This window comes from Dama dama, chromosome 1 (assembly GCF_033118175.1).
Source record: "Dama dama isolate Ldn47 chromosome 1, ASM3311817v1, whole genome shotgun sequence".
NCBI classification, from domain to species: domain Eukaryota; kingdom Metazoa; phylum Chordata; class Mammalia; order Artiodactyla; family Cervidae; genus Dama; species Dama dama.
In genome coordinates, this window is record NC_083681.1 from 64,819,687 (window position 1) to 64,845,910 (window position 26,224).

The 26,224-nt window shown below is 40.6% G+C and overlaps 1 protein-coding gene across 3 annotated transcripts in view; it reads left to right on the top strand.

Moving 5' to 3' along the window:
• Positions 1-1,721: 1,721 nt before the first annotated feature.
• The window catches only part of TRIM44 (tripartite motif containing 44), a 110,821-nt gene continuing 86,318 nt past the window's right edge, over positions 1,722-26,224 (top strand). Inside the window, exons 1-3 of one of the 3 annotated variants that reach the window (XM_061151976.1) lie at positions 1,722-2,618; positions 21,526-21,603; positions 22,986-24,224. In XM_061151976.1, coding sequence (XP_061007959.1) covers positions 1,959-2,618; positions 21,526-21,603; positions 22,986-23,144 — 897 coding nt within the window. In that variant the 5' untranslated portion in view covers positions 1,722-1,958 and the 3' untranslated portion in view covers positions 23,145-24,224. Of the gene's footprint in view, positions 2,619-21,525; positions 21,604-22,985; positions 24,225-26,224 lie in introns of those variants that run through there. The other 2 variants (XM_061151958.1, XM_061151967.1) reach the window with 2 other exon arrangements.

Here is a 26,224-nt window from a genome sequence, read left to right on the forward strand (position 1 = left end):
AGGCATAATTTCTGGAGAAATGAACTGCAAAAAAAAAAAAAAACAACAGAAATGTGTATGGAATTGGAACAAAATGAAACTTTGGATTCCGCCCCTCCCCCCCCACATTCTATAGAATTGCTTTGAGGTTAATAAAAGATTTTTTTCAAAATAAAATCTCTGACAAAAGCTACACAGAAATTAAGCATACATTATATGTACAGATATTAAAAATTATTTTAAATGATTTTTACACCCCCCCCTTGCAATCCCCTGACATTTTGTGAAGATCATCTAGAAACCCTAACTCAAGTGTATCTAAGAGAATCAATAAAAAACAGACACCATTCCATTTCCCTTCCTTCTCTTCAACCATATCTCAGTTTCTCCCTGGACTAGATTAAAATGTCCATTTCCACTTCCAAATAAACAAATCAAAAGCTCTTCTATAAATTGAGAGACATATATATGAGGCAGAGGTGGGGAGCTGCTTACAACAGCAGCCAGTCAAAATGTGTTAAGGGTCATTATGTACACTAATTATAATTTGTGCCAATAACAGTTAAAATACAGTGAATACCTCTACAAGGCAGGTACCTTTACATTTTATCCACAAAATAGGCCTATGAGTAGGTATTACTATTATTTCCACTTTGCATATATATATATATATATATATATATATATATATATATATATATATACACACACACACACATATTTTAAATATGTATACTTAATAGTGGAAAACATACTTAATATATACTTAATAGTGGAAAATATACTTAAAAGTGGAAAACAGAATGATCAATTAACTATGGAGACATAGTTGCCAAACCAGTAGGTTGTAGTACAAGGATCTGCGGGTCCTTGGGCAGTGGTTTTTCCAAGCTTGGCTTTTAAAAAGCCAAAAAAGATCCAGCTCGATTCCTGGCTCTTTAGTATTGGTTAATAAATAACAGTCCCCTTTCTACCTCTTGGAACCAATCTGAATCTAGATGGTCTCCTTACATTAAGGATAATGACGGCATGCTAGAACTCTCACTCGACAAATATTGTCTCTCCCTACCTACTTTCACTGACATCTCAGCCAAACCCAAGGCAAACTCTCGAAAAAAGGCGCAGAGGCTACCATTCTAGAGTTTCGGAGCCCCTAAGAGAGCAAGAATGCAAATAGACTTTGCAAATAGACAAAGCATAGTATTGCTTTAGATGGAAAATGTCTGTTTGCTCATCCTGACTCCGATTCCCTGAGCCTAGAGTGAACAAACACAACGTTTTCCCCTGGAAGTCCCAAAGGGTCAGGTTCAGTCTGGTAAGCAACACTCTATTCTGGCGCCTTGCAGAACAGGCAGCAGCGGGGGCAGAGGCGGGCAGCAACAAATTTGAAGGAAGGAGGCTGAAATGCACCTGCCTGGTGACCTGAGAAGTCAGGTGGACAACTCCAGAGAGCGAGTGGAGGAGGCGGGGCCCAATTCCCGCCTCCAGAGTGAGCGGAGTGAACTGGACACCTCTTCCATCCTTCCCCTCCTTCCGGGGATGCTGAGCCCCCGCGGGAAACGCAGAAAAGGACCATCGCCACTTTAAGTGACTCAGGAAGTGAAAGGAGGCCGCCTGATTGGGGGGAGGAGGGGAGGCAAAGTGGAACCGGGGCAGCGCGGAGGCCTCGCGGCTCCGCGATCTCGCCGGGGGCAGCGGGAGGCCGAGCAGGCGGCACGGCGCGGGGGCCGACCGGGGCGCGGGGCGGCCGCGCCGGAAGTGCCCCAACCGCGGGAGGAAGCTCAGCGGTCGCCGAGCTGCCGAGCCGGCGGGAAGGCCCTGCGCTCTTCCGCCGGACACGGGCTACCGGGAGCAGGCGGCAGCGGCCCCGAGGCTGCGGGACACGGCGCGGCCAGTCCCCGGGGCTGGGGAGGAGGCCGCGCCGAAGCTAGACGGCGAGATCGGTAGCCCCGAGGCCCGGGCCGCGGCAGAGCCTCCACATGGCCTCCGGAGGGGGTGCGGCCTTCGAGGAGCTGCCGCACGACGGCACGTGTGATGAGTGCGAGCCCGACGAGGCTCCGGGGGCCGAGGAAGTGTGCCGAGAATGCGGCTTCTGCTACTGCCGCCACCACGCGGAGGCGCACGGGCAGAAGTTCCCCAGACACCACCTGGCCGAGTACGTTCACTGCGCCGCCCAGGCCTGGACCCCGGGAGCCCGCGGGGATGGGGCCGGGGAGGAGGCAGTCGCGGCCCCGGTGGAGAATGAGAAGGCCCTAGAAAGCGAGGCCGAGGAAGGGAGCGAGGCCGAGGAAGACAGTGAGCCCGAAGAAGCGAGCGAGACAGAGGAAGAGAGCGAGGACGAGAGCGAGGAAGACAGTGAGGAAGAAATGGAGGACGAGCAAGAGAGCGAAGCCGAGGAGGACAACCAGGAAGAAGGAGAATCCGAGGCCGAGGGAGAAACGGAGGCGGAAAGCGAATTTGACCCCGAAATAGAAATGGAAGCAGAGAGAGTGGCCAAGAGGAAGTGTCCGGACCATGGGCTCGATTTGAGTACCTATTGCCAGGAAGACAAGCAGCTCATCTGTGTGCTCTGCCCAGTCATTGGGGCTCACCATGGCCACCATCTCTCCACCCTCGATGAAGCCTTCGAGGAACTAAGAGTAAGTATTGGTCATTTGGAGCATAGGCCCAGAGGTTAGGACATGTGGGTTTCAACTCAGGTGGTCTGCCTGTGGCCACATTCACTTTCACCATGTCCCTAAAAAGCTGGCCTGTTCAACTTGTTGGGAGTAGTGCTTAATGGCCCCTTTTTGATTGAACTCCTCTGAGAATCAGATAAAAGTTCTGGACTCTGACCTGAGAAAAATAAATGTACACGCAAAGTCTAGGGTACAGTGTCTGGAAAATGACAAGCCTCTGGTCTTTGGATGCCATTCCTTGGGATTTTGACTCCATGTAAGCCAGTTCCCACAGCATCTCCGTTGTTGAGACTAGTGCTTAACTTTAAGGTTCTTGATAAGGCAGTCATTTTGCCTACTTGAAAATATGGCAAGCCATAGTTTAGCCAAAGAACCCAATATGTAGTTCCTCTGTAGTTAAAAGACTCTCTAAGATTAGGTTTTGATGATAACTTCATGTGTATTCCTGAGATCCTTTTTAGTTCTTCATGTTTGGTACTTGTTTGGAAAAGAGAATGAGAGGGTGGAGGCAAAATTCGAATGGAAGTGGCGGGTCCCCTGTCCTTTATCTTTTGCAGGAGGACAGGGCCTTTATTTATCTTGAACCTTGCTGGTCCCCTGGAACAGTGTATGGAAATATTATAAATATTAATAAATATTTGTTGAATGAATGAATTTGAAGGTGATTTGCCTGTTATTTATACTGTGGATGCTTCCAATTAGTGAGAGAGACATCTGGAGGTAACCAGGCAGGAAAGTGAGTGATCAGTTCATTAAGTGATTAGTTCATTAGCTTATTGTCATTGTGACATCTTTTGTTTCTCTAAGCAACCTTTCAGTTGCTGGCACTGGGATAGCAAATATTTTGATAACGAAATCTGCTATATTAGGATTTTTCCTCTTTTTTAAAAATTGTAAAATGCACACTCAAAGTGTATGAAAACAAATGCACAGTCTAACAACTATAAAGCAAATACTGATGTAACCTCCACCTAGATGAAGAAATAGATTATTAGTAGCACTATTGAAGCCCAATGCCCCTTTTATAATTTTCCAGTTATAACCATCTCCCTTTCCCATAGGTAGCCATTATCCTGACTTTTGTGGTGGTCATTTCCTTGCTTATCTTTTTATACTTTTACCAGATTTATGCATTTCTAAACTTATTTGAACCTGACACAGTTGATATTGCTATTGTATAGTTATCATGCATTCTTTTGGAATTTGCTTCATTTTTTCAACATTGTGAGATTCATCCAGTGGGTGACTGCAGTTTGTTTATATTCATTGTTGTGTAGAATTCCATTTTATAAATATGCCACAAGTTACCTGTTCTGTCAAGGATGAATATCTGATTTCCAAATTCTGGAGCTTCTGGTTATTGTAAACAGTGTTGGTGTAAGCATTCTAGTATATATCTCCTGCTGCACATCTACATACATTTAAATGGAATATCAACCTAGGAGTGCGATTGTTGGGTCACACACTATGCATATCTTCAATAATATCAGATATTGCCAACTGTTTTCCAAAGTTGTACCAATTTGCATTCCCATGAAGAGTGTCAGAGAGTTCCTTTTTCTCAGTATCTTCACCAATACTTGTTATTACAGAATTTTTAATTTTTGTCAGTCATATGGATATGTCATGGTTTCTTCTTGTGGTTTAAAATTTAAAGCTACTTTGCATGTTATTTGTGTTTTTTCTTTTGCAAGCTACTCATTCAGGTCTTTTGCTCATTTTTTCATTTGGGTTGTCTTTTTTTCATTATTTTACAGGAATAATTTATACACACACACAGATACAGATATATATATATATATATATATATATATATATATATATATATATATATATATATATAAAACACTGACTTCTTTGTTTATGGATTACAAATATCTTCTACTCTCTTTTTCTTTTCATTTTTTAAAAAAATTGTGCCTTGAACAGAGAAGGTCTTCATTTTAAGGTAGTAAACTTTATCAATAACTTCCTTTATCATTAGTTCTTTATGTGTCTTGTTCCACTTAGTATTGATTTTTTGGCTAGTGGAAGTCGGGGTTCAATTTCACTTTTCACCCTGTACAGATGGCCAGTTGCTCTAGCAGCATTTATTGAAAAGTCTTTCCTTTATGTACTGATCTGCTGTGCCACTGGTCATCTATCAAATGCCCATATGTGTGCAGTGTGTTTCTTGGCACTTCTGTTTTTTTTTTTTCAGGATCTATCAAACTTTATTTATTTATTTATTTTTTATTAGTTGGAGGCTAGTTACTTCACAACATTTCAGTGGGTTTTGTCATACATTGACATGAATCAGCAATAGATTTACACGTATTCCCCATCCCGATCCCCCCTCCCACGTCCCTCTCCACCCGATTCCTCTGGGTCTTCCCAGGGCACCAGGCCCGAGCACTTGTCTCATGCATCCCACCTGGGCTGGTGATCTGTTTCACCATAGATAATATACTTGCTGTTCTTTTGAAGGCACTTCTGTTTTATACCATTGATCTGTTAGTATATTCCTGCATGAGCAACATGTTTTCTTAGTTACCATAAGTTTGTAACATGTCTTAATATCTGGTAGAGCAAGCCTGTCCACTTTGTTCTTCTAAAAGAGTGTCTTAAGCAGTCTTGGCCTTTTACATTTCTTAGAATCATACCATGAAGTTCTACATTAAAAAAAAAAAGTCTGCAAGACTTTTTTTGTATTGTATTGAAATTATAAACTGATACAAGGAGCATTAATGCCATTACAAAATGAAGTCATCTGATCCTTTTTTTTAGGTCTTTTGCATTGCCTCACAATATTTATAATTTTTTTCTTGGAGATCGTATACATTACTGGGAAGTTTATTCCTGGGTACTTACTGTTTATAGTGTTGTAAAATATATTTTTAATTTTTCCCTAATTGTATATAGGAATATGATTAACTTTTATATACTGATTTTCATTTAAACTCTTACTATTTTAATAATAAATCTGTAAATTTATTCTACACACATGATCATATTATTTTCAAGAGGGGCAGTATTTGTTTCTTTTCAGTCCTTGTTTTTTTTTTTTTTTTGGTTTTTTTTTGCCTCCTTGCCCTGATGCTGTGGATAGGACCACCAATAGAATGTTGAATAAAACTGATAGTAGGTATTTTTGCCTTGTTCTTAATTGAGGGATAATTCATAACATTTCACAAGTGTGATATAACTTTTTTCCCACATATATATTGCATCAGATTAAGAAAATTCCCTTCTAGTCCAAGTTTAAGAGTTTTTCTTAGTACCGCGTGGATATTGAATTTTATCAAATGTTTTTTCTGCATCTGCCGCATGTTCATGTGATTTTGCTCTTCTGCTGTGCTGATGTGATGAATTGCATTAATTGATATACTTAATAATTTGAAAATCAGTATTATGTTCATATGTCTCAAAAACCTCTTTTTCACCTTTGGTAACTGCTTTTATTAGTTTTTTCACTTGTTCAAGTGTTTGTTTTTGCAAATACAGGTGTGTACATATATATAGTCTTATTTTCATCCCTTCATTATTATATTTTTCAATTAAAACAATTTGCCATTTCTGGGGTAGACTCAACTTGGTTGTGATGAAGTGTCCTTATGTTTTTGAATTTAGCTTATTAATAATTTATGTAGGAGTTTTCATTTATATTTATGAGAGAAATTGGCTTGTAAATTTCCTTTCTTGTAATGTCCTCTTGAGATTTTTCTATCAAGGTTATGTTGGCTTCATAGTATGAGTCAGGATGTATTGCTTCTCATATATTTTCTTCCTGTTTTAATGCTCTGGAAGTGTTTGTATAAGATTGGAATATTTCTTCCTAGAATGATTGATAAAACTGACCAGGGAATCCATTTGCATCTGAAATGAGAGAGAGAAAGAATTTATTTTGTTTTTCTTTTATGGTATTTTTGACTGTGGATTCAATTTATTTGATGGTTATAGGCTTCTCTAGGTTGTCTATTTTCCTTTGAGTCAATTTTGATAAGTTACATTTTCCTAGAAGTTGGTCCAATTTGTTTGAATTTTCAGATATGCTAGTATAGATTTATGAATCATATCCTCTTGCTGTCTTTTTTCATACTGTTGCTATCCTCTTTATTCCTTTAAGAACAATAAGCATGTTGATTTATAATCTGTCACTGATATTTCCAGTATGTGAAGACTTTGTAGATCTGTCTCTGCTAGCTATTGTTTTTGGTGGTGATTTTCAGGTTTCATTATTTCCTTTTGTGCTTGTTATATTTGAGTAACTTTTCATTGCCTTTAAAAAATTATTTTTTGGAAATTTCCCAAGCCTTGGCATGAAGCTGGATTCTTCAAAAGAGGATTTGAGTTTGCTTCTGCTAAGACCTAAGTGTACAACTTGTTTAGGACCCCTTTGTTGTTTTCGTTCCGTTGCTCAGTTCTGTCTGACTCTGCGATCCCATGGACTGCAGTATGCAAGGCTTCACTGCAGTCACTATCTGCAGTGATTTTGGTGCCCAAGAAAATAAAGTCCGTCACTGTTTCCCCATCTATCTGCCCTGAAGTGATGGGACCAGATGCCATGATCTTCATTTTTTGAATATTGAATTATAAGCCAGATTTTCCACTTCTCTTTTGCCTTCATCAAGAGGCTTTTTAGTTACTCTTAGCTTTCTGCCATAAGCGTGGTGTCTCCTGCATATCTGAGGTTATTGATACTTCTCCCGGCAGTCTTGATTCCAACTTGTGCTTCATCCAGCTTTGCATTTTTTGCATGATGTACTCTGCATTTAAGTTAAATAAGGAGGGTGATAATATACAGCTTTGACATACTCCTTTCCCGATTTGGAACCAGTCCATTGTCTCATGTCTGGTTCTAATTGTTGCCTCTTGACCTGCGATCAGGTTTCACAGGAGGCAGGTCAGGTGGTCTGGTATTCCCATCTCTTTAAGAATTTTCCACAGTTTGTTGTGATCCACACAGTCAAAGGCTTCAGCGTAGTCAGTGAAACAGAAGTAGATGTTCTACTGGAACTTTCTTGCTTTTTCTATGATCCAACGGATGTTGGCAATTTGATTTCTGGTTCCTCTGCCTTTTCTTTTTTTTTTTTTTTTTTTTGTTCCTCTGCCTTTTCTAAAAACATCTTGAACGTCTGGAAGTTCTTGGTTCATATACTCTTGAAGTGGCAGTCCCCTCCCCCCAACATCACTTTCTGCCTATAATCAAATGCACCTCCCAGTTTCTTATGATCAGTAAATGTACTCAGATCAATAGAGCTGTTTCTTATACTCTGCTTGTATAACATTGGAACAGTACTACTAAACCTTATTAGAATTTCACCAGTTTTTTCTCTGATGACTTCAGTGCCAGGGTCCTCTGGCCATATTGTAGGTTTTTGTTTTTGATCATGATAGTTTTGAGGAGTGCCAGTCAGGTATTTGGTAGACCGCCCCTCGGTTGGATTTGTCTGATGTTTTTCTCATGGTGAAACTTGAATTGTGGGTTCTGGAGCAATAGAAATTCTCTTTTATGTTTTGCTTTCTTTCATTTAGTAGTATGTCTTAGAAATCACTCCATAGACCTCCCTATTTATTTATTTACTTACCTATTTCAGCTTCAAATACTCCAATGAGTGTCAGTCATTAATTTTTTTTAGCTTTTTTTTTTTAAAAATCACTTTTAATTGGAGGCTAATTACTTTACAATATTGTGATGGTTTCTGCCATACGTCAGCATCAATCAGCCATAGGTATACATATGTCCCTTCCCTCTTAAACCTCCTGGAATCTATAAAGATGGTATGATGGTTCTATATACAGGGCAGAAAAGGAGACACAGACATTAAATTCTTAATTTATGATATTGTTTTTCAACTCTAGAGCACCTATTTGGCTCTTTTAAAAAAAGATCCATTTCTCTTTATCTTTTGGGGTCTGATTCTTGATTATATTACATATTTTCATGATTCTTTTCATCTCTCGTGATTTTTCATTCAATGTTAGACACTCTGTTTAAAAGAACTCTAGATACTAGAGTCATATTTTCCCCACTCAGAAAGGGCATACCATTTGCTCTGTAAGGCAGCTAGGATGAAGGGCTGATCATTTTTATCCAGTAAAAATTTGAACTTCGTCAGAGCTTGATTGCAGCATGAATTAGTTTCATTTCACCTTTGGTTTCATATATTTTGAGGACAGTGTACATTTACCTGTTGACAAGAGAGTAGGTCTCAGAATATTAAAAGTGTTTTGGCATGATAATGACTAGAGAAGACAATCTTTGTTATGCTGCATTTATTCTTTCACCAGGTATTTGCTGAGCATCAGCCAAGAGCAGGTGCTTTCTAAGCGTTGGGAATATAGCAAGATGGAAAAAGTGTGTACTTCTGCTGGAGTGTACATTGTATTGGAAGGAAATAGAACAAATGGGCACATAAGCATGTAGTAAGTGATAGAAAGAAAAAATAAAACAACATTGTGGTTTTAGAGAGGGACAGAAGTATCCTAGTTCTGCCACTGGCTTTTAGACCCTGGACAAGTTACCTAATGGTTTGGCTGTGTTTTTACATTTCTAAAATGGGTATAAAGTTAAGAAATAGTGTTTTGTGAGAGTAAAATAATCTAGTTTGTGATAAAACTTTAACAATGCTTAACACACTGTAAGTGCTCTTTAAATGTTAGCTGTTGTCTTTGTTATTATTATTATAGGAGGAGTCTTGTTAAATGTTTAAGTTTAGAGTTAAGAGGAATTTAAACAATATATGTTTTGAGATCTCAATGCCAGACTGGACGTGAGTGGCTTATATTGGCAGTAGAAGATCAAATTGTTGCCAAGTTCTAGAATAAAGCAAACTTAGAGTAGGCCAGAATGGTCAGAAAACCCGGGTGATTGTAGAGCAGAGGGGATCCAGGCAGAGACAACCTGGAAGCTATGCCAGAAGGACTAAGGCAAACACCTTGAAGGGATAAATTTAACCCTTCATCACTGAAATGACTTTTAAAGTCCTGCCTTTCCTCCTGCGCTATATTTCCAGTTTGGCTCCAGAGGATTCGGTCTCCAAAGGATTCTGCGGGTCCAAACTTGTATTGAGCCTGTGCTCCAGCTTTATTATAGAAACATAGTTACACAGCCCATATTATGACCTCTTATCTGACTCAGAACCTCTCATCTCGGATACGCAGGTTTCTCTTACTGTGACTGTGGTTTCTGATTCTGAAAATAGGTCATGGAGTCTGACAAAGGAGCTTGATCTGGTTCATGGATATTTTCATAGGAAAATTATGTTGCCATGGGAATTTGCATTCGTAGCTATAGTTAATGAATTGTTTTGGTTGAACAATGTAAGTGTAATTACATATATTCAGAACTCTAGACCAGCAATTTAAAAAATTATTTTGAACATAACTTACAGTAGGGGAAATATAGTTTACATTGTGGTCTAGTTTACACACACACACACACACACACACACACACATACATACATTTAGCTAACACAAATGGAACGCTATTAACCTTACTGTGTATGATATGTTCTGTTCTGTTTCTCTTATTTTCTGTCTAAAAAAAATATTCTAGATTCTCCCAGTAAATTCATTTCATTGCATACTAGTGGGTCAAGTCCTGTGGTTTGAAATGCACTTGTCTAGTTCATTCTAAGATCACCTAAAGAAAAGGTGGAGTCTTATAACATGGCAAAGGGAGAAATAATTGACAGAATCCAGCAAGTACTTATAAGCATCTGTGGAGTTTTTAACATTGCTTTGCTATGGACAGATGCAAAGGTTTTGAAGCCACTCCCTTTGTCCTTGGATGTGTCTTTAAGATGGATGGATATTAGGAGAGAAGAATGTTTGGTTAAGTGACAGTGGGAACAACTGCAGGGGGTACCCAGCGAGGGGGCAGCAGCAGCAGGGCGGTTGGAAGGATTTAGGCACATGCTCAGAACAGCTGTGACTCTGGAGGGGCTGGAGGTGGGGGCATGCCACTGCTGCATCTCCTCATGGCCAGTGGCTCTGCCTGTGTAGTCAGCTCCTAAGAAACAGCTCTGGTAGGGAGGCAAAAGGTTGAATTTCTGCTGTAATGTCCTTATTTATAGTTTTATTCCTGACTGAATGGATTTGGTGTATCTTCTAATAAAACCATGAAGCATTGGCTACACGTCATCCACTCAGTGTCTTATTTATTTGTATATGTGTGTGTGTGTGCACACTCAAGTTGTGTCCGACTCTTTGTGACCTCATGAACTATAGCCTGCCAGGCTCCTCTGTCCATGGCATTTCCAGGCAAGAATACTGGAGTGGGTTGCCATTTCCTCCTCCAGGGATCTTCCTGACCCAGGGGTTGAACCAGTGTCTCTTGCATCTTCTGCATTGGCAGGTGGATTCTTTACCACTGCACCACCTGGGAAACACCATTTATTTGTATAGAATAAGATACAAGAAGACAAAAGCTAAGACTAAGGTAAAGGGACTCAGCATTCGTGGTAGATGGAACTCCGTTAGAGAGAGCCTAAAGGGCTTCTGCAGGGTGAAGTGCAGGGGACAAGCCATCAGATTTTGTTAAGGGTATGACTCTTCCCCCAGTCTTTGTTATTAAAATGACACTTATAATCTAAGAATTAAGAAAAAAGATAAAGGTTACCTTGGGGTATTGGAAGGACAGCAAAAAGGCCATTATGGAATAAAAGAGGAGTCAGAAGTAGGTTAACAAGACAGTGTGTTTCTCACCTTGTTGCCACATTTTGGACTCACCTGTGGAGTGGGATTCTTTAGAAAATACCTGGGATTGGCCTCACCCCAGCCTAAAATCAAAATCTTTGGGAATGGTCAGGTATTTTGTAGAATGTCTTTCTCTTGGGATTTGTCACCTGTTCATCTCATGGTTAGACTGGAGTTACTGGTTTGTAGAAGGAAGACCATGGAATTAAGGGTACATACTGTCAAGAGGACTCTTGTGAGAAAAGGCCCAGACTTTCCTTGCTCTCTCCCAAGAAGTGCCCTGTTTTTCTCTTCTCTAACCTTTCAATCAGAATAGAATGGATTAATAGACATATTGTGCTATTAGATGCTTACTTTTCAGGGTAAGTTTGCTGATGTAGTAGATATGTAATTCTTAAGTTACTCTGGGGATAAAGGACTCTGTGTCTGTCATATCACCTTTTCTTGACACAGCCCACAACATGGAGGTTGCCCTGTCTGTCCACTGGTAGCATCCACCTTTTCTCTTCCCAGGCATCTGACCCACAGTTAAGAAGCGAGAGGTCTGTTGGTGTTGGTGTGTTTCCTGCTTGAAGTTTCAGTTCAGTCTGGGATAACTGGCTCAGTTTCACGCTCTTGTTTCTGTTTTGTGTTTTACTATCCAGAGCCAGAGGCTAAACCTGTCATGCGGCAGGAAGGAGCATAGATGCTCATGACCTCTTGGAAGAGGAGGCAGCACAAAGAAGGGGTGAAATAAATACTTTAGTCCAGATATGTGGGGTAGAGATGAGAATCTTGCCTCTGTGTGTGTGTGTGTGTGTGTGTGTGTGTGTGTGTGTGTGTGTGTGTGTGTGTGTGAGAGAGAGAGAGACTATGGTAGGGATCAAGCCAACATGATAGCAGGGGTGAAATAAATACTTTAGTCCAGATATGTGGGGTAGAGATGAGAATCTTGCCTCTGTGTGTGTGTGTGTGTGTGTGTGTGTGTGTGTGAGAGAGAGACTATGGTAGGGATCAAGCCAACATGATAGCAGGGGTGAAATAAATACTTTAGTCCAGATATGTGGGGTAGAGATGAGAATCTTGCCTCTGTGTGCATGTGTGTGTGTGTGTGTGTGTGTGTGTGTGTGTGTGAGACTATGGTAGGGATCAAGCCAACATGATAGCAGGATTAAAAAATCAATATCTATGCCCTTTACAGATGTCAGAAATTAATCAAGATTGAAAAAAATAAAACCAAGCAAGCAAAAGCTTCCAAATACACTGTATTAAGTCCATAATTTATGGCAAATAACCATATGGGCAATGACTCTGATGTACATTGTGTTATGCTAAATTGTTCCTGTTGAACATGTATTTATAAATTAAACTCAGTTCAGATGTATTTAGCTAGCTTTTGATCAGATAGAATAATCTGCTTTTAACTTCAATAGAATATTAGAGAAAATATATCCAGACTGTAACATACAGTTAGCTTTATTGTCAAAAACTGGTATTTTTAAGCTATTTTTATTTATGTGAATCTTGGAGCACTTACGGTGAGCTATGTGACAGATAACTGAGGAAAAGAAAGATTCCTGACATCGGAAAGCTTACATTCTTTTTCACATGCCTATCTGTGTGTAAATATTAGAAAAGAGGTACAAATATTATGTCATGGGGGCTCAGTATTCTCGCCTGGAGAATCCCATGGACAGAGGAGCCTGAGGGACCACAGTCCAGATGGTCCAAAAGTCGGACATGACTGAAACAACTTAGCATGCACGCATGGGGGCTCAGAGAAAAGAGAAGTTCGTTTCAGCTGGAGACAGGTGATGAGGAGCGCTGGGAGGAAGCGGTGTGTGAGGTGAGTCTTTGACGGGTGCACTCTGGGCTGACACCACGCGCGTGTGAGGCGGCCGGCCTCAGTTCCCACAGCGAGAGCCTGTGCACAGTGTATCACATCAATATTGTTTCTCCCCAACACGGCTGTGTCCTGTGTGTGCTATAGATTCTTCTGGGGTTAGGGCTGCATGTTGTTTATCTTTCTGTTCCCTGCACCCAGCACAGTGCCTGCTGGAGAGGAGGTGTACATGATAGGTTCGGTCAATGTGTGATATGAAGAAGAATCATCTCAAATAATCACAGGGCATCAAGAAAAGAGACTATTGCATAGGGGTTTACCGCATCAATGTTTACATTAAGTTCAACTGCACGTAAAATAGTGAAGTAATTTGGAAAAGTCCGAAATAACGGCAGCTCAAACGACGGATGTTTTATTTCTCTCGCCTAAAAGGAAGTAGGCTGTCTAAAGCTGGTATGGAGGAATCATGAAGTTACTAGGAATCTAGGCTGTTCTACCTTTGCTATGGCCTCCCTAGGGTATAGTCCTTGTTATGGACCAAGATGACTACTGGAGGTCCAGCCATATATCTGAATCCCAGGATAGCAGGCACAGGAACGTGAAGAAGGGAAGAGAACCCTTTATTTTAAGAGAACCTTTCAGAAGTTGCACACATTGCTGTTTGTATTTCAGTTGTCAGAGTTCAGCCCCATGGCATTATCTAGTTGCAAGAGGGGGTGCTAGGAAACAGTCTTTTCTTCAGGCCATGGTGTGTGCAGCTAAAACTGGAGTGTCTTACTAAGGAGAAATGGGAGAATGAATATGAAGAACCCATCTGTCTTGCCTTAATTGGCTTTGCCCTCTGTGGGTTTGAATCCTGGCTCTGCTGCTTGTTACATGTGTCATGCTGGAGAATTCACCCCCTCTCTCTGAATCTTGGTTTCATCATTTGTAACATGGCCATGATAATTACTTCTCCTTTTAGGGCTGTAGTGAAAACCAAATAATACATGTAAAGATCTTAGCACAGTGCCTGGAACATAATAATCCCTCAGCGATTAGTGACTCTTCTTACACTTATGGAGCCATCTATGGTTCTTTTCTGAGTTCAATTCCAGACCAGTTAGTCTGACAGAAATAGAAGTTCGGACACCAAGTTTCTTTGGGTGGAAACTGGTCAGCCCCCTCTCCTTCTGCTCCTTCTGCCTGCTCTATTCTGGTGGGTAGAAGGGCTGGTGGAAAACCGGTCTTCAGAGAAGAGGCTCCTGTATATTTCAGTGTCCTGCTGGTGCCTTATGCACTAGCTAACCAAAACACAGCTGGTATGTCTAATTTTAGGTTCACACGTCTTGCTGGTTGTCCTCTTTAAATTCTGTTTTACATTCTGAACTGTGGGAAATTTTTATAGAAGCAGAGAGGAGGCAGGGGCAATACACCCTTTTCATTCTGCTTGGAAAATAGCCTCTGTTTTCTTTCCAGTAGGAAATGGGGACAAGTAGGGGAAAGCCATTATAGGCACCCCTACTGTCCTCCTCTCCACCCTTTGGGTCTGTGAACCCTGGTAGGGTATAACTTGTGTTGAATGATAGACTCTGACTTCATGTGTGTGAAGAATGGAAGTCATATATACCCTTTTATATTTTAACCTTTAAATTTCACTCTGTTGCCTGTGTGGAGAAGGGACACTGTAGGGTGGGTGAGTGGAGCAGTTTTGCTTCTTGGACCTCAAGCAAGCGGGGATTAGTAGAAATGGTTAAGAGTAATTGAACTTGGCCTGTGTTTTAGAGTTAGGTCTGAAAAGACTTGGTGATAGGTTTTCTCAGACCCAAAAATGATTTTGGATCTGAGCAACTGTATAAAGGTGGTTACCTAACATAGGAGTAGATTTGGAGTTGGAAAATCAAGTTATGTGAAGAACATGGAAAAGAATTTTTGGACATGGAGTGGTGATACTAAATTCGGTTTAATTTCCTTTTGTCAGGACTTTGCTTTATGGTTGGATTCTTTAGGAGGACTTCTTATATATTCTATCTCCCAATCCTTTTCCATTGTTTCTCCCCCCAAAAAATTTTGTGAAAATGATAGAAAGTTGGATTGATTTTTTTTTTCTTTTTTAAAGCATGGTACCAATGCAAGGCCACTGGGATAGGGGAAAAAAAAAACAAACATAGGCAGTCAATATTCTTTTGCAACTCAGTTTCTTCTGATTCTTTGTAATACAGAATTCAATATTTAGGAGCCAGTTTAAGATACTAAGTGATTTTGACATTTCTGCTGACACACGACTTTTCTTTTGGCCCCCAGCTGGTAACAGGCATTAGACTGGACTGACTCCTCTGAAACTATAGAGACTGGTTGTCAAGAAACACTTCCTGTTCTGATGCCCGCTTTACCTACCACATTCCACCTTTGTTTCTACCTCTTGCCCGCTTTCAAAGAATGCTTACATTAGAATAAACTATGTCATCTCTGTGTTTTGTATGGACATGTATTCATGAGGTATTCTGAATTCCTTTGAGGAAAGACATGCCACCGTTCTTGGTGTTCAAATACAAAAACCCTTAGAGGTAAAAAACTCTCCGAGCTGCTGCTAAGGGTGGCAACTTCAGATGTTTACAGGGAGCAGAAAGGTGGAATAAATGAGAAGCCATCCAGGGTACCTGTGGCGTACTGAAGGGAGCTTGTCTTGCCTGCAGTGGGTAGTTGCTCCTCAGCTTCCGTCAGTTGCTGCCGTGTGGAAAGGGAACCCAGTGCAGTCAGACCTTTCAGAGTTTCAGAAGAAGCTAGCAATCTTTATTATGTCATATCTCCTGGTTTTTAAGTGTTGGCGATTGATTTAAAATTCCTAGCATGCTAGTGTGGGACAACACCCTAAAAACAAAAGTTGTGTAGGCTGTGGCCTGTGAATTTGTAGGTTCTGATTTGGCCCCTTTTCCTCATTTACAAGTTGAGAAACAGAAACTCTGAGATATAAAATGACTTTTCCAAGCTCACATAGCAATTAATAGGAATGAGGCCTGGGTCTCCCTCCTCTTTATGCAGTGCCCTTTACACTAGGAAAGTCAAACTTTGGGGGAACTTTGAGCAATGCTCAAGTCCCTTTTCATAGAATAGTGCATGTCCTTTCCAAATCTTGTGGACAGTTTGGGGATTTCAAACTTCCTGAAATCCATATATGAATCCTAGGTGGAAAATCTTCTCTTATACCTTTGGTTCATGTTTGCTGCAAAGGGAACAGTGCCCTGGTATTTATACATAGGCAAACTCAAGGAGAGAGACACTCGAAGCAGAAACTCTGGGTCAGTCTTCGCTTCCTCCCTCCCTCCCTTTTTGTGTATTAAATCCTAATTAGACAATAGGAATACGTTTAACTAAGTCTAAGACTCTTCCTACCACTATTCCCACTACCAGTCTCCCCAAGTCATTGCTTTTCTAATCTTTTACATACATATGTAACCCATTGAATAGTTTTACATTTCTTTAAATAAATGATACAGTATGCCTTGTTTGGCAAGTTTTTAAAAATTCAGCATTGTGCACTGCATGTACATACCGGTCTACTTCATTCTTTTTATTTGCCATATCAGACCTCATTTGTAATTCCATAGTTTATGTAGCCACCCACAATTGATGGATTCTTAGGATGTTTCCAGGTTTTGACTATTAAAAACAGTGCTGCAATAATTATTTTTGTGCATACCTCCTTGACACATGTTAGTGTTACTCAAGGGAAGAAAGTGAAAAATGGACTTGCTTGGCATGTGATTTCAAAGTAGCTTTGTTATATCAGCAACATATGAAAATCCCCAACATCCCCGAAGTCTCTCATCACTTGGTGTTATCAAATCAAAACTTTTTTTGATTTGGATAAGTATGATGGATAAGAAATGATATCATAATTAGAAGTAAGTTTGAGCATCTTTTAACATCTTTTCATATGTGTATTAGCCATTTCACATTCTGTTCTGTTCATATCCTTTGTTTGGATTTCTTTTGTGCTTTTTTGGCTTTTTCTTATTTATAGGAATCCCTTATGTATTTTTCCATGTGTTCCTGATACCAACCTCTTCTCTTGTATATGTTATAAATCTTTGCATTTGGATCTTTTTGATCCTGATTTTGCTACTGACCAGCTCTGTAATTTGAGGGATATCATTTAACTTCCCACAGAGCCATTTTTTCCTATTGTATGACGAGAATATACTTGTTGTTCAGTCCCTAAGTTGTGTCTGACTCTTTTGTGACCCCCATGGACTGCAGCAGGCCAGGCTCCTCTGTCCTCCACTGTCTCTTGGAGTTTGCTCAAATTCGTGTCCATTGAGTCGGTGATGCTATCTAACCATCTCATCCTCTGCCACCTTCCTCTCCTTTTGCCTTCAGTCTTTCCCAGCGTTAGAGTCTTCTCCAATGTATTGGCTCATTGCAATTATACTACCTTTCAGTTATTGTGTTACTGTGTAAGGCTAGTGAAACAGTGTATGGACTCTGATTTGGTGGTTTCTGATTTGATTTCCGCCAGCCTTTTCTCAGCTGTAAAGTAAGAATACACTACTTTTTACTTTTATTATGAAATGCCAATGGTAGAGCATAGGAAAGTGCTTTGGAGAATAAAGAATAACTTCCAATGTAGGCATTTTGTCCTTTCTTTGACTTTATTATGATTTATCCCTAGGAGTTAACTTCTATGAAGCATCCCCATCTCCACAGGTGTGGATCAGATTTTGAGGGGTGGGTGTCACAACAGAGCATTTGTCTTGTTTTAATCTACACTCTTCTCGGGGGAGGGAAGAGGTTCATAAACAAGGATAGGCTCACATATGGGAAGGAGGTGAGGAAGAGCAGCATCAAGAGACACTCACTTCATCACCACTCACAGTGCTTGCCCCAAGGACTGTCATAGTAGAATCTGGCCATTTATGGATCCACATGTGTCCAAAGTTAGAATTCTTCTGACTTCGCAGTTAGAACACAAGTTTCAGAGGCACCTCTTCCATTCCACCACAGTAGGGAAATATGTAAGAATGACCTATTCCAGTTACCTTTTGACTGATGAGTGCCCTCAGCAAACTATTAAAACACAATACCACACAATGCTTTGGAGACACTCATACTCAAATACCACCTTAGACATAGACAACCTTGTGCCCCTACCCTGTGCTTTAGAGGGCCCTTCCTTTGCCCATGCCTGCCCCCTTCTAATGGAGAAGTAAATGGCAGCCGACTCCAGCATTCTTGCCTGGAGAATCCCATGGACAGAGGAGCCTGGCGGGCTGCAGTCCATGGGGTCACAAGAGTCGTACACAACTTAGCGACTAAACCACCACCACCACCACCACCACCCCTTCTAGACCACTCTGCCAAGTACCCAGAATCCAAGAATTACCTAATGAAATGTCCTGACCCTGCTCTCAGGACCTGCAGAGGCTTTTTCTGAGCCCATCCTCCAAAAGATGAATTAGACCCCATTAGACCCCACCCCTGATATATGCATTCTTATGTTCCAGGTGTGGCCCAGCGTGACTGTTTGAAAGAGATGTTCCCAGAACTTGGGTGTACTAGCCTGAGCATCTGTGTACAAGGCTTGTTGAGGTGCAGGAAGGGGCTGGGGTGTGTGAGAAAAGAAAGGCAGTGGCTTTGGGGCCAGGGTAGTCCATTTTCACTCTTGCCTCAGCCCTGCAGCTGTCAACTGCAGGGAGAGTCTCCCAACTGCTTATTTGTGGGGGAGGGTTGGTTTTTATTTTTTATTTTTTAAAGCTTTTTTTAAAAAAAGCCACTAGGGACTGTTTTTTTCCACCACTCTTTTACAGGCTGGCTTCACATAGACCCCAATTATCTTTGAGAATATTCTCAAAGAGCGCGGGGTGGGGAGTGGTCTGGGTGAATTTCCTGAAGGAAGGGTCTCTGCCTCTCCTCTGTCACTCGCCTGGTAGGCAGTGCTGCTGTTGCTTTGTGAAGAGGAGGAAGGATTCTGCTGACCCACTGGATTTTTATGAAAGAAGGCTAAGGGTTCCCTTATCTCCCCTCACAAGGCACATCTGCCAGCAAACAGGCTGTCTGCTTCTTAGGGATTCCTTCGTCATCCTGTTTCTCTTCTGAATGTTTTAAGACACAGTTTAGTGCATTCCTTTCTGTTCTCTAGAGCTGTGGGGGGAGGCAGAGCGGTGGGGAAGTCATAATATATCAGGGCTCTTGCTGAAGAGCTTAAAATGGGTGCTGGCAGCTGGGATGTGGGGGAAGAGAGCTTTCCAGGGACAAGTGACCTGCTTGTTCAGCCAATGAGAATCAGGTTAGAGGATGATATCACCAGACAGGCGTTATTGTCTGATTGTCTCATAAAAGCCGGATTGTGTCTGGCAGCTTAACCCTTCTTTAGGTACCTTGGGTCTCACGCACTTCCTGGTATGTGACCTCCAGATTCCTTTTCCCACCTGTCTGCTGTGAGACCAGAGATTAAAGATTTAAATTGGTGATGAAATTTGGGAAGTGAGGTCATCATCTTTGAAAGTACAAATTATTAAAACTTAGAACCACAGTTCGGGTGGGAATGTCAGCTATATCTGGAGAGCACATCTAAAGCAGATATCCATCTTAGGTTACATCAGACTTTTACTGTGGACTTGGGAGAGAATGGAGGGTAGAGGGGGGGAAAAGGATTTAGGCTTTAGTCTATTTTAATCTATATGATGGAGACTTACTAAGTATGCCCTGTTTTGGAGAAATTGGAATTTTCCTCCCAAATTGGGAAAATATCACTGATTCTGAGGCCAATTTTGAAGAACAGATGTTTGTCATGTTTGATTATATTACACTTATTTATTGTCCCTTACCCATAAAAATGACTTGATTTTCTCATACCTCCTTTCCATCACTGGTGAAATGAGGGTAAAGATCCTATCCTATCCCCGAGAAGTTGAGATAAGAAAACAAACTAATTCATGTGACTTTGTGCTACACACATGTATTATTATTAAGGCATTTGTATCTTAAGATTGCATATTCATTCATTCATTTGTTCAGCGTACTTTTTAAAACGCCTTGATGCTGGAAGCAGATACAGAGAAAAGATGTAGTTATTACCTTTAAGGAATTTTAAATATTGTGAGGGAGACAGACAATAATAATAAATATGTCTCATACATCTATTGTCTTTACCATGTGCCAGGCTCTGTTCCAAGTACCTTGATGTATATGAGCTTGTTTTATCTTACTACAGCCCTCTGAAATGGGTGCTATTATTAGCTTCATATTATAGATAAAGAAATTGAGGCTCTGAGAGGCTAAGTGATTTGCCTAAGGTCACACAGACCTAATGGTAGATTTGGGACTTGAATCCAGGCAGTGTAGCTTTAGTCTTTGCTTTCAATCTGTGGTAACCAGTGCAGTAATCACTAGCTATACATGTCTTTAGAGTACTTGAAATTTGGTAAATCCAAATTGAATTGGGCTGTGTGAAATACACATTACATTCCAAAGCTCTGGTATGAAAAAGATATAAAATACCTCATGTTGAAATCACATGTAGCGGTGATAATATTGTGGGCATACTGAGTTAAGTAAAATGTATTCAAATTAATTTCCTTTTGTTTTTTTGACTACTCGAAAAGTTAAAATTATATATGTGCCTTGCATTTTTGGCTTATATTTCTATTGGACTATGCTAGTCTAGATCATTATAATGCAGTAACAACAACAATAATAGGTGACATTTATTGAGCTTTTACTATGTGCCACATATGCTCATGCCTTTACAAACACCATTTCAATTAAGCTTCAAAATAACCCTTTTTATAATCTTCATTTTGTTGAAAAGGGAATAGGTTTTGAGAGTCCGTAACCTGCCTGAGGTTAGTTAACTAGTTAATGTAGACCCCAAATTTGAAATGTTTTATGTCTGACTCAAAAACCTGTGTTCAACCAGCACACTGAAATGCCACTTCCAGTTAAATATTGGAGCATTTTTTTTTTGTTTTTATTTTTGTAAGGATATTTAGTATTGCATACATCTGTATTTGTGATGTAGAAGTTTAAAATCAAAATTACTTGGTCATAAAATAGACATCCTGGATAGAAATCCCTTGCAAAGCTTTGGCTCTCAGTGAATAATGGCCCAGTTGAGCCTTGAGATGAAGCAGTGAGTCACCCTATACAAATTGTGTTTAATTTTCATTTCAATTGTTCTCTCAGGTCACTGGGCAATTTATGTCCCAACCGTCTTGGTCCATAGAGAAGAGGAAAAGGGGCAACACAGCTTTCCTTAGTCGTTTAGTCTTCTTGCTGATAGGAAGGGAAAAAAATGCCTTCTGTTTCATTGTTCCATGAAATACTGTTTGTGTTCTAGAGAGTAACAAAGTGCTGTCTAATGACCCCTGACTTTCCTTTCTTCTAGAGCAAAGACTCAGGCGGACTGAAGGCGGCTATGATAGAGTTGGTGGAAAGGTTAAAGTTTAAGAGCTCAGACCCTAAAGTAAGTGTTGTTTTGGATTTAATTGGATATTGGTACCCCAAGTATTTCATTCTCCTTGGGCTAAATTTGAGGGTTGTTAATGACCGTCCATCTGAACACTGCATCAAGATTAATTAAGCCTGCCCATCAAAAGCAGTGTTCTCATGTGCCTAGAGATAAGTCATCTATTTTCCCCCTTCTCTATTTTATGACTTACAACACATAATCATTAATTGTTTTCTCTGAACTGCAGACAAGTGCATTTTTAATCTTCCTTTACTGGGCCTTTGAGACTGCTGGTGCCTGTGTCCATTAAATCCAGCCAAAGGCATCAGAGATAGAATCAGCTTAATGCTGGGGACTGGAATAAACTCAGGCCTATGCAGTTGGTGTTCAGTACTAGCGTCTTGTCACTCTCCCACTTAACAGGAGCCAGCTGCCACAGTGAATGCCTTTGTCCTCATGACCTGGAGTCTGGTCTGGGAAATGGTTTAAGCTTCCCAGCTTTTTTTGAGAGATGTTGGGGGGTTCTAGGATTGGTATTCTGGGAGGTGCCATACCAGGGTTTGGGGGTGGATGGGGAACTGAGCATGCCTGAGGGATTATGACTCATGCAGCCTCCCTTCTCCTACCCAGACACTCACTGTGGTGCTCCCTGGTCCTGGTGCCAGCTAGCTTTGCCTGAGAGTCAGAGCCTCTCACAATTTAAGAGAGAAAGGAGCATGATTTTAGTTGACTTTTTGTATTGTCATTTTTTTTAATTAAAAAATTTTATAAGAGGAATTAGACTAGCATTTCCTGAGCACCTACTAAGAGCCCAGCACTGTGCTAGGATCTTTACATACCTTCTTTAAAAATTGTGGTAAAATATACAAAATGAAATTTACCATTTTAACCACTTTGGAGTGTTCAGTTCTGTGACCTTAAGTACGTTCACATTGTTATGCAGCATCACTACTCTCCATCTCCAGAACTTTATCCATCATCCCAAACTGAAACTGTGCCCATGAAGCACGAACTCTTCATTCTCCCTCTCCTCTTACACCCTTGTGATGCTGGGAAAGACTGAGGGCAGGAGGAGGAGGAGGGGACGACAGAGGATGAGATGGTTGGATGGCATCACCTACTCAATGGACATGGGTTTGGGTGGACTCCAGGATTTGGTGATAGACAGGGAGGCCTGGCGTGCTGCCGTTCATAGGGTCGCAAAGAGTCAGACACAACTGAGTGACTGAACTGAACTGATCATTGCAGTAACCTTGTACATTAGCTTTTATTTCAATTTTATTGATAAGAACACTGAGGTTCAGAGAGATAGGGCCATTACCCCAAGTAGAGTGTAATTGAGAGCTGAGATTCAAAATCTGATTCCGGTGTTTGTGTTCTTTTTTATTATGCTGCAGGCACTGGGTTTCATCTCCTTTCTCCTATGGAATCACGTTATGCTTCCGTTTTCTAACGTGAAATACTGTATGAGGCAGAGCCACAGACAATACCAGGCTCTTCAAAAGGTGGCTGCAGTCACCAGTCTGCAAAATAATTTTCGTTTTATACAGCATTGAAAATTCTTGGGACATCAGTAACACCTCTTGCCTTCTGGTGTAGTTAGGGTTCCAAAGCATCTTGATACCAAAAAAAAAAAAAAAATTGGAGTAACTTTTGTCAATTTTGGTAGCTCAAAGTAGAAAGACCCCCCTCAAAACTACTTATATTAAAGTAGTTTTCCTTTAGTGAAGGTGAACCAATTAATTATTAAAGATAGCAGGAAGATTTTTTTTTTTTTTACCAAGTTTCTTGGACAACAGCTATCCTGAAGGAAACAAATGTATTTCCTCTTTGTGCCATACCCACATGCTTATGGGCAGTGAAGAGCAAGAGGATGTGTACAGATTACACTGAATGGCTTCTGTGCCTGATGACAATACAGGTGAGGTGCTCTGGGGTCCTTACTGAATGCATATAGTGCATCTGACGGGAACCTTGCCAGAGGTGAACGGACGGAGTAGTCCCCTGAGAGCAACCCATGGAAGCCTCAGGATTTTCCCACAGTGCATCATAAGCTAAAGGATATTTGTTAGGACCTCGCTTGAGCTTGAGGATGTTTATACACACTCACCTTTCTTTCATCTTCTCTTTGTCTCATCCTCGATAATTTTCCACCAGTCTGTTTTATTGTCAAGCCCCTTTCTCGTCCACCATATGTGTGTGCCATTTTTTTACCTGGAGCCAGCTCAAAGAAGGACCAACGTCATGGTCAAATGACTGTCAGATCACAGGGGATGAAAAATGGGGCACTTAAATACATAATTTCTGCAACAAAGAAAAATTTCCCAGAAATAAACTGGTGTCTTCCAAAAGAATCCATGCATTTTTAGTCTGTTCTGTCTTCCTAACCCTACCATCCCTTTCTTATGTTGGCCTATTTAAGAAGAGCAAAATCTCTCAGGCTTTGGGACCTGTTATTTCCTGGTGTGGCAGCTTTAAGTAGAAGCACTGATTGAGTCATGGAGCGCTGAGCACTCTCTCTGCCTCACATCCTCAGGAATTCCCTAAAGCCTCACAAAACTTGATTAGTCCAGACAATGAGGTCTGCTGGGGACTGAGTTAATTTTTACATCTCAGTTTTGCCAGAGAGAAGTGGAAGATGCCTAGATTAACCTTTTTTTAAAAAAATTATAAAATAATATATGCTTATAGATTAAAAATACAAATATTCCTAAAGAAAATTAAAATGAATTTCCCTCAAGTTAACCACTGTTAACATTTTGCTATGTAACCTTGTAGACCTTTTTTCACGTGGAAATAAGTTTCTAAGATATTTTACAAAAATTATACCATAGCTGTGGCTTAAGACACAGAATGTCTAAAACATTCCTCAGTGTCAGTAATATAGACTGATAAATGAGATGCCTCATTTTGTCCAAAATATTCGTCGGATATCCTCTTTTCTTCAGATCAATGGTTCTTAAACTTTAGTGTGCATGAAAATCACTTGGAGGAGCCCCATCCCAGAGTTTCTGATTCAGTGAGTCTGAGGGGACTAGAAACTGTGTCAGACCTTCATTATTTTCCTGCCCTCTTGTGTTTTGGTTTTTTTCATTCTTTTCTGCAAATAGCCAGAAGGGCCTTTGTAAATAAGTCCAAGTGATTTCAACCTTGAAAAAAAATGAAATACATAAAAGTCCAGGCTTAGAAAACAAGCTGAGCTGAGGCAGCAGAGGAGAGGGAAAGGGAGGTGAGTTGTCATCAGCTCAGGCTCCCTGAGGACAGGGTTCCTTTCAACAGTTAAGTCCAACAGAGAAGCAACAAAGCCAAATAAAGGGAAAGGAGTCCTGGTCAGGAATGAGGAGGATGATCACAGCATTGTGGTCCAGGAGTGGGCTGAGTTCTAAGACCAGAGGAACAGCAAGAGATACCCAATCCCAGCTCCTAAGATTGAGCCTGAGGATGGGAAAGAGTGCCGGTGATGCTTGGTAAATAAGGCGCAGGTCCACGTGAAGTTGTGTGCCTGCGTGTTGCTGGGGTGAGCCTAGTTTTAAAGGGGACAGACCTCCAGGGATCCAGAACTTGTATACAGTGGGAAAAAGTTGTTTTTAATAGCAATCTTTATTATGTTTAATTGGAAGTGGTCTATTAAGTAATCCTCATGTGTTTGACATGATCCAGTTTGCAAAAATTTTTTTGCAACCAAACTTTTCAGAAACATCTGTTGCACAAAGCAGGATTTTAGTCTCTAGATTTCTTATATTTATTCTAGACTTTAGGGAAACTAAAAGATGTAGTTAATTTGGGGTTTGTGTGTGTGTGTATGTCCAGGCTGGATTTTTAGGAAATTTAAAGCACATGAGTTCTTCACAGCTTTCCTTTATAGTGACTACGCAATCATCTTTCATAGTTTACCCGGGGAAACCGGAAACTTAAAAAACACATCGATCCCCTTCCTTTCCTTCCCTCTGCTCAGTCTCCTAGAAAGCACTGAACCAAAAGTATAACATGCTAAGCTCAATGTAACCAGCCTCTCACCATGCAGTTAATGACAGCCGTTTTCTCCATTATATATTGATTACTTTTCTTTCCATATAAGATGCACCATTGACTGCTTTCTGTAGCTGGTGTGCTTGAAACAAACAGTTAAACCATGTTTGCATATCTAGAATTTATACTAATTTATTAAGAAGTTATCCTCAAAAACGCATCTTAAACTTGAGCCACGTGGTTCACATTATTCTCTCTGACTGGAGTGGGATTAAACATGGGATCTAATCATACTAAGACTGTCTAGAGTACAATCAGGTTCTTTTCCTTTTTTCTCTGATCTCAAAAGGTATTCTTACTGAAGTGTGAAACCAAAGAATTGTCTAGTAACATGAAATGAAATAGAACTGGGGATTGTTTTCTTGTTTTCTTTTTATTTAACATTTACAGAGCATTTTATAATTGAAAGAGGACTTTATGGTACTTTTTAATAGCTGATGTCATTGACATAGAATATAGCCCAGACCTTCACTCCAGTGCTAATCAGACTATTGTTAAAATGGTAGGTTTTGCACGTACAAATGGTAATGGATAGAAGCCAAACCAAACTTGAATTCTTAGTGTCTTGTTATCACCTGGGTCAAGCCAGGCCCTGTGCCAGTCCTTG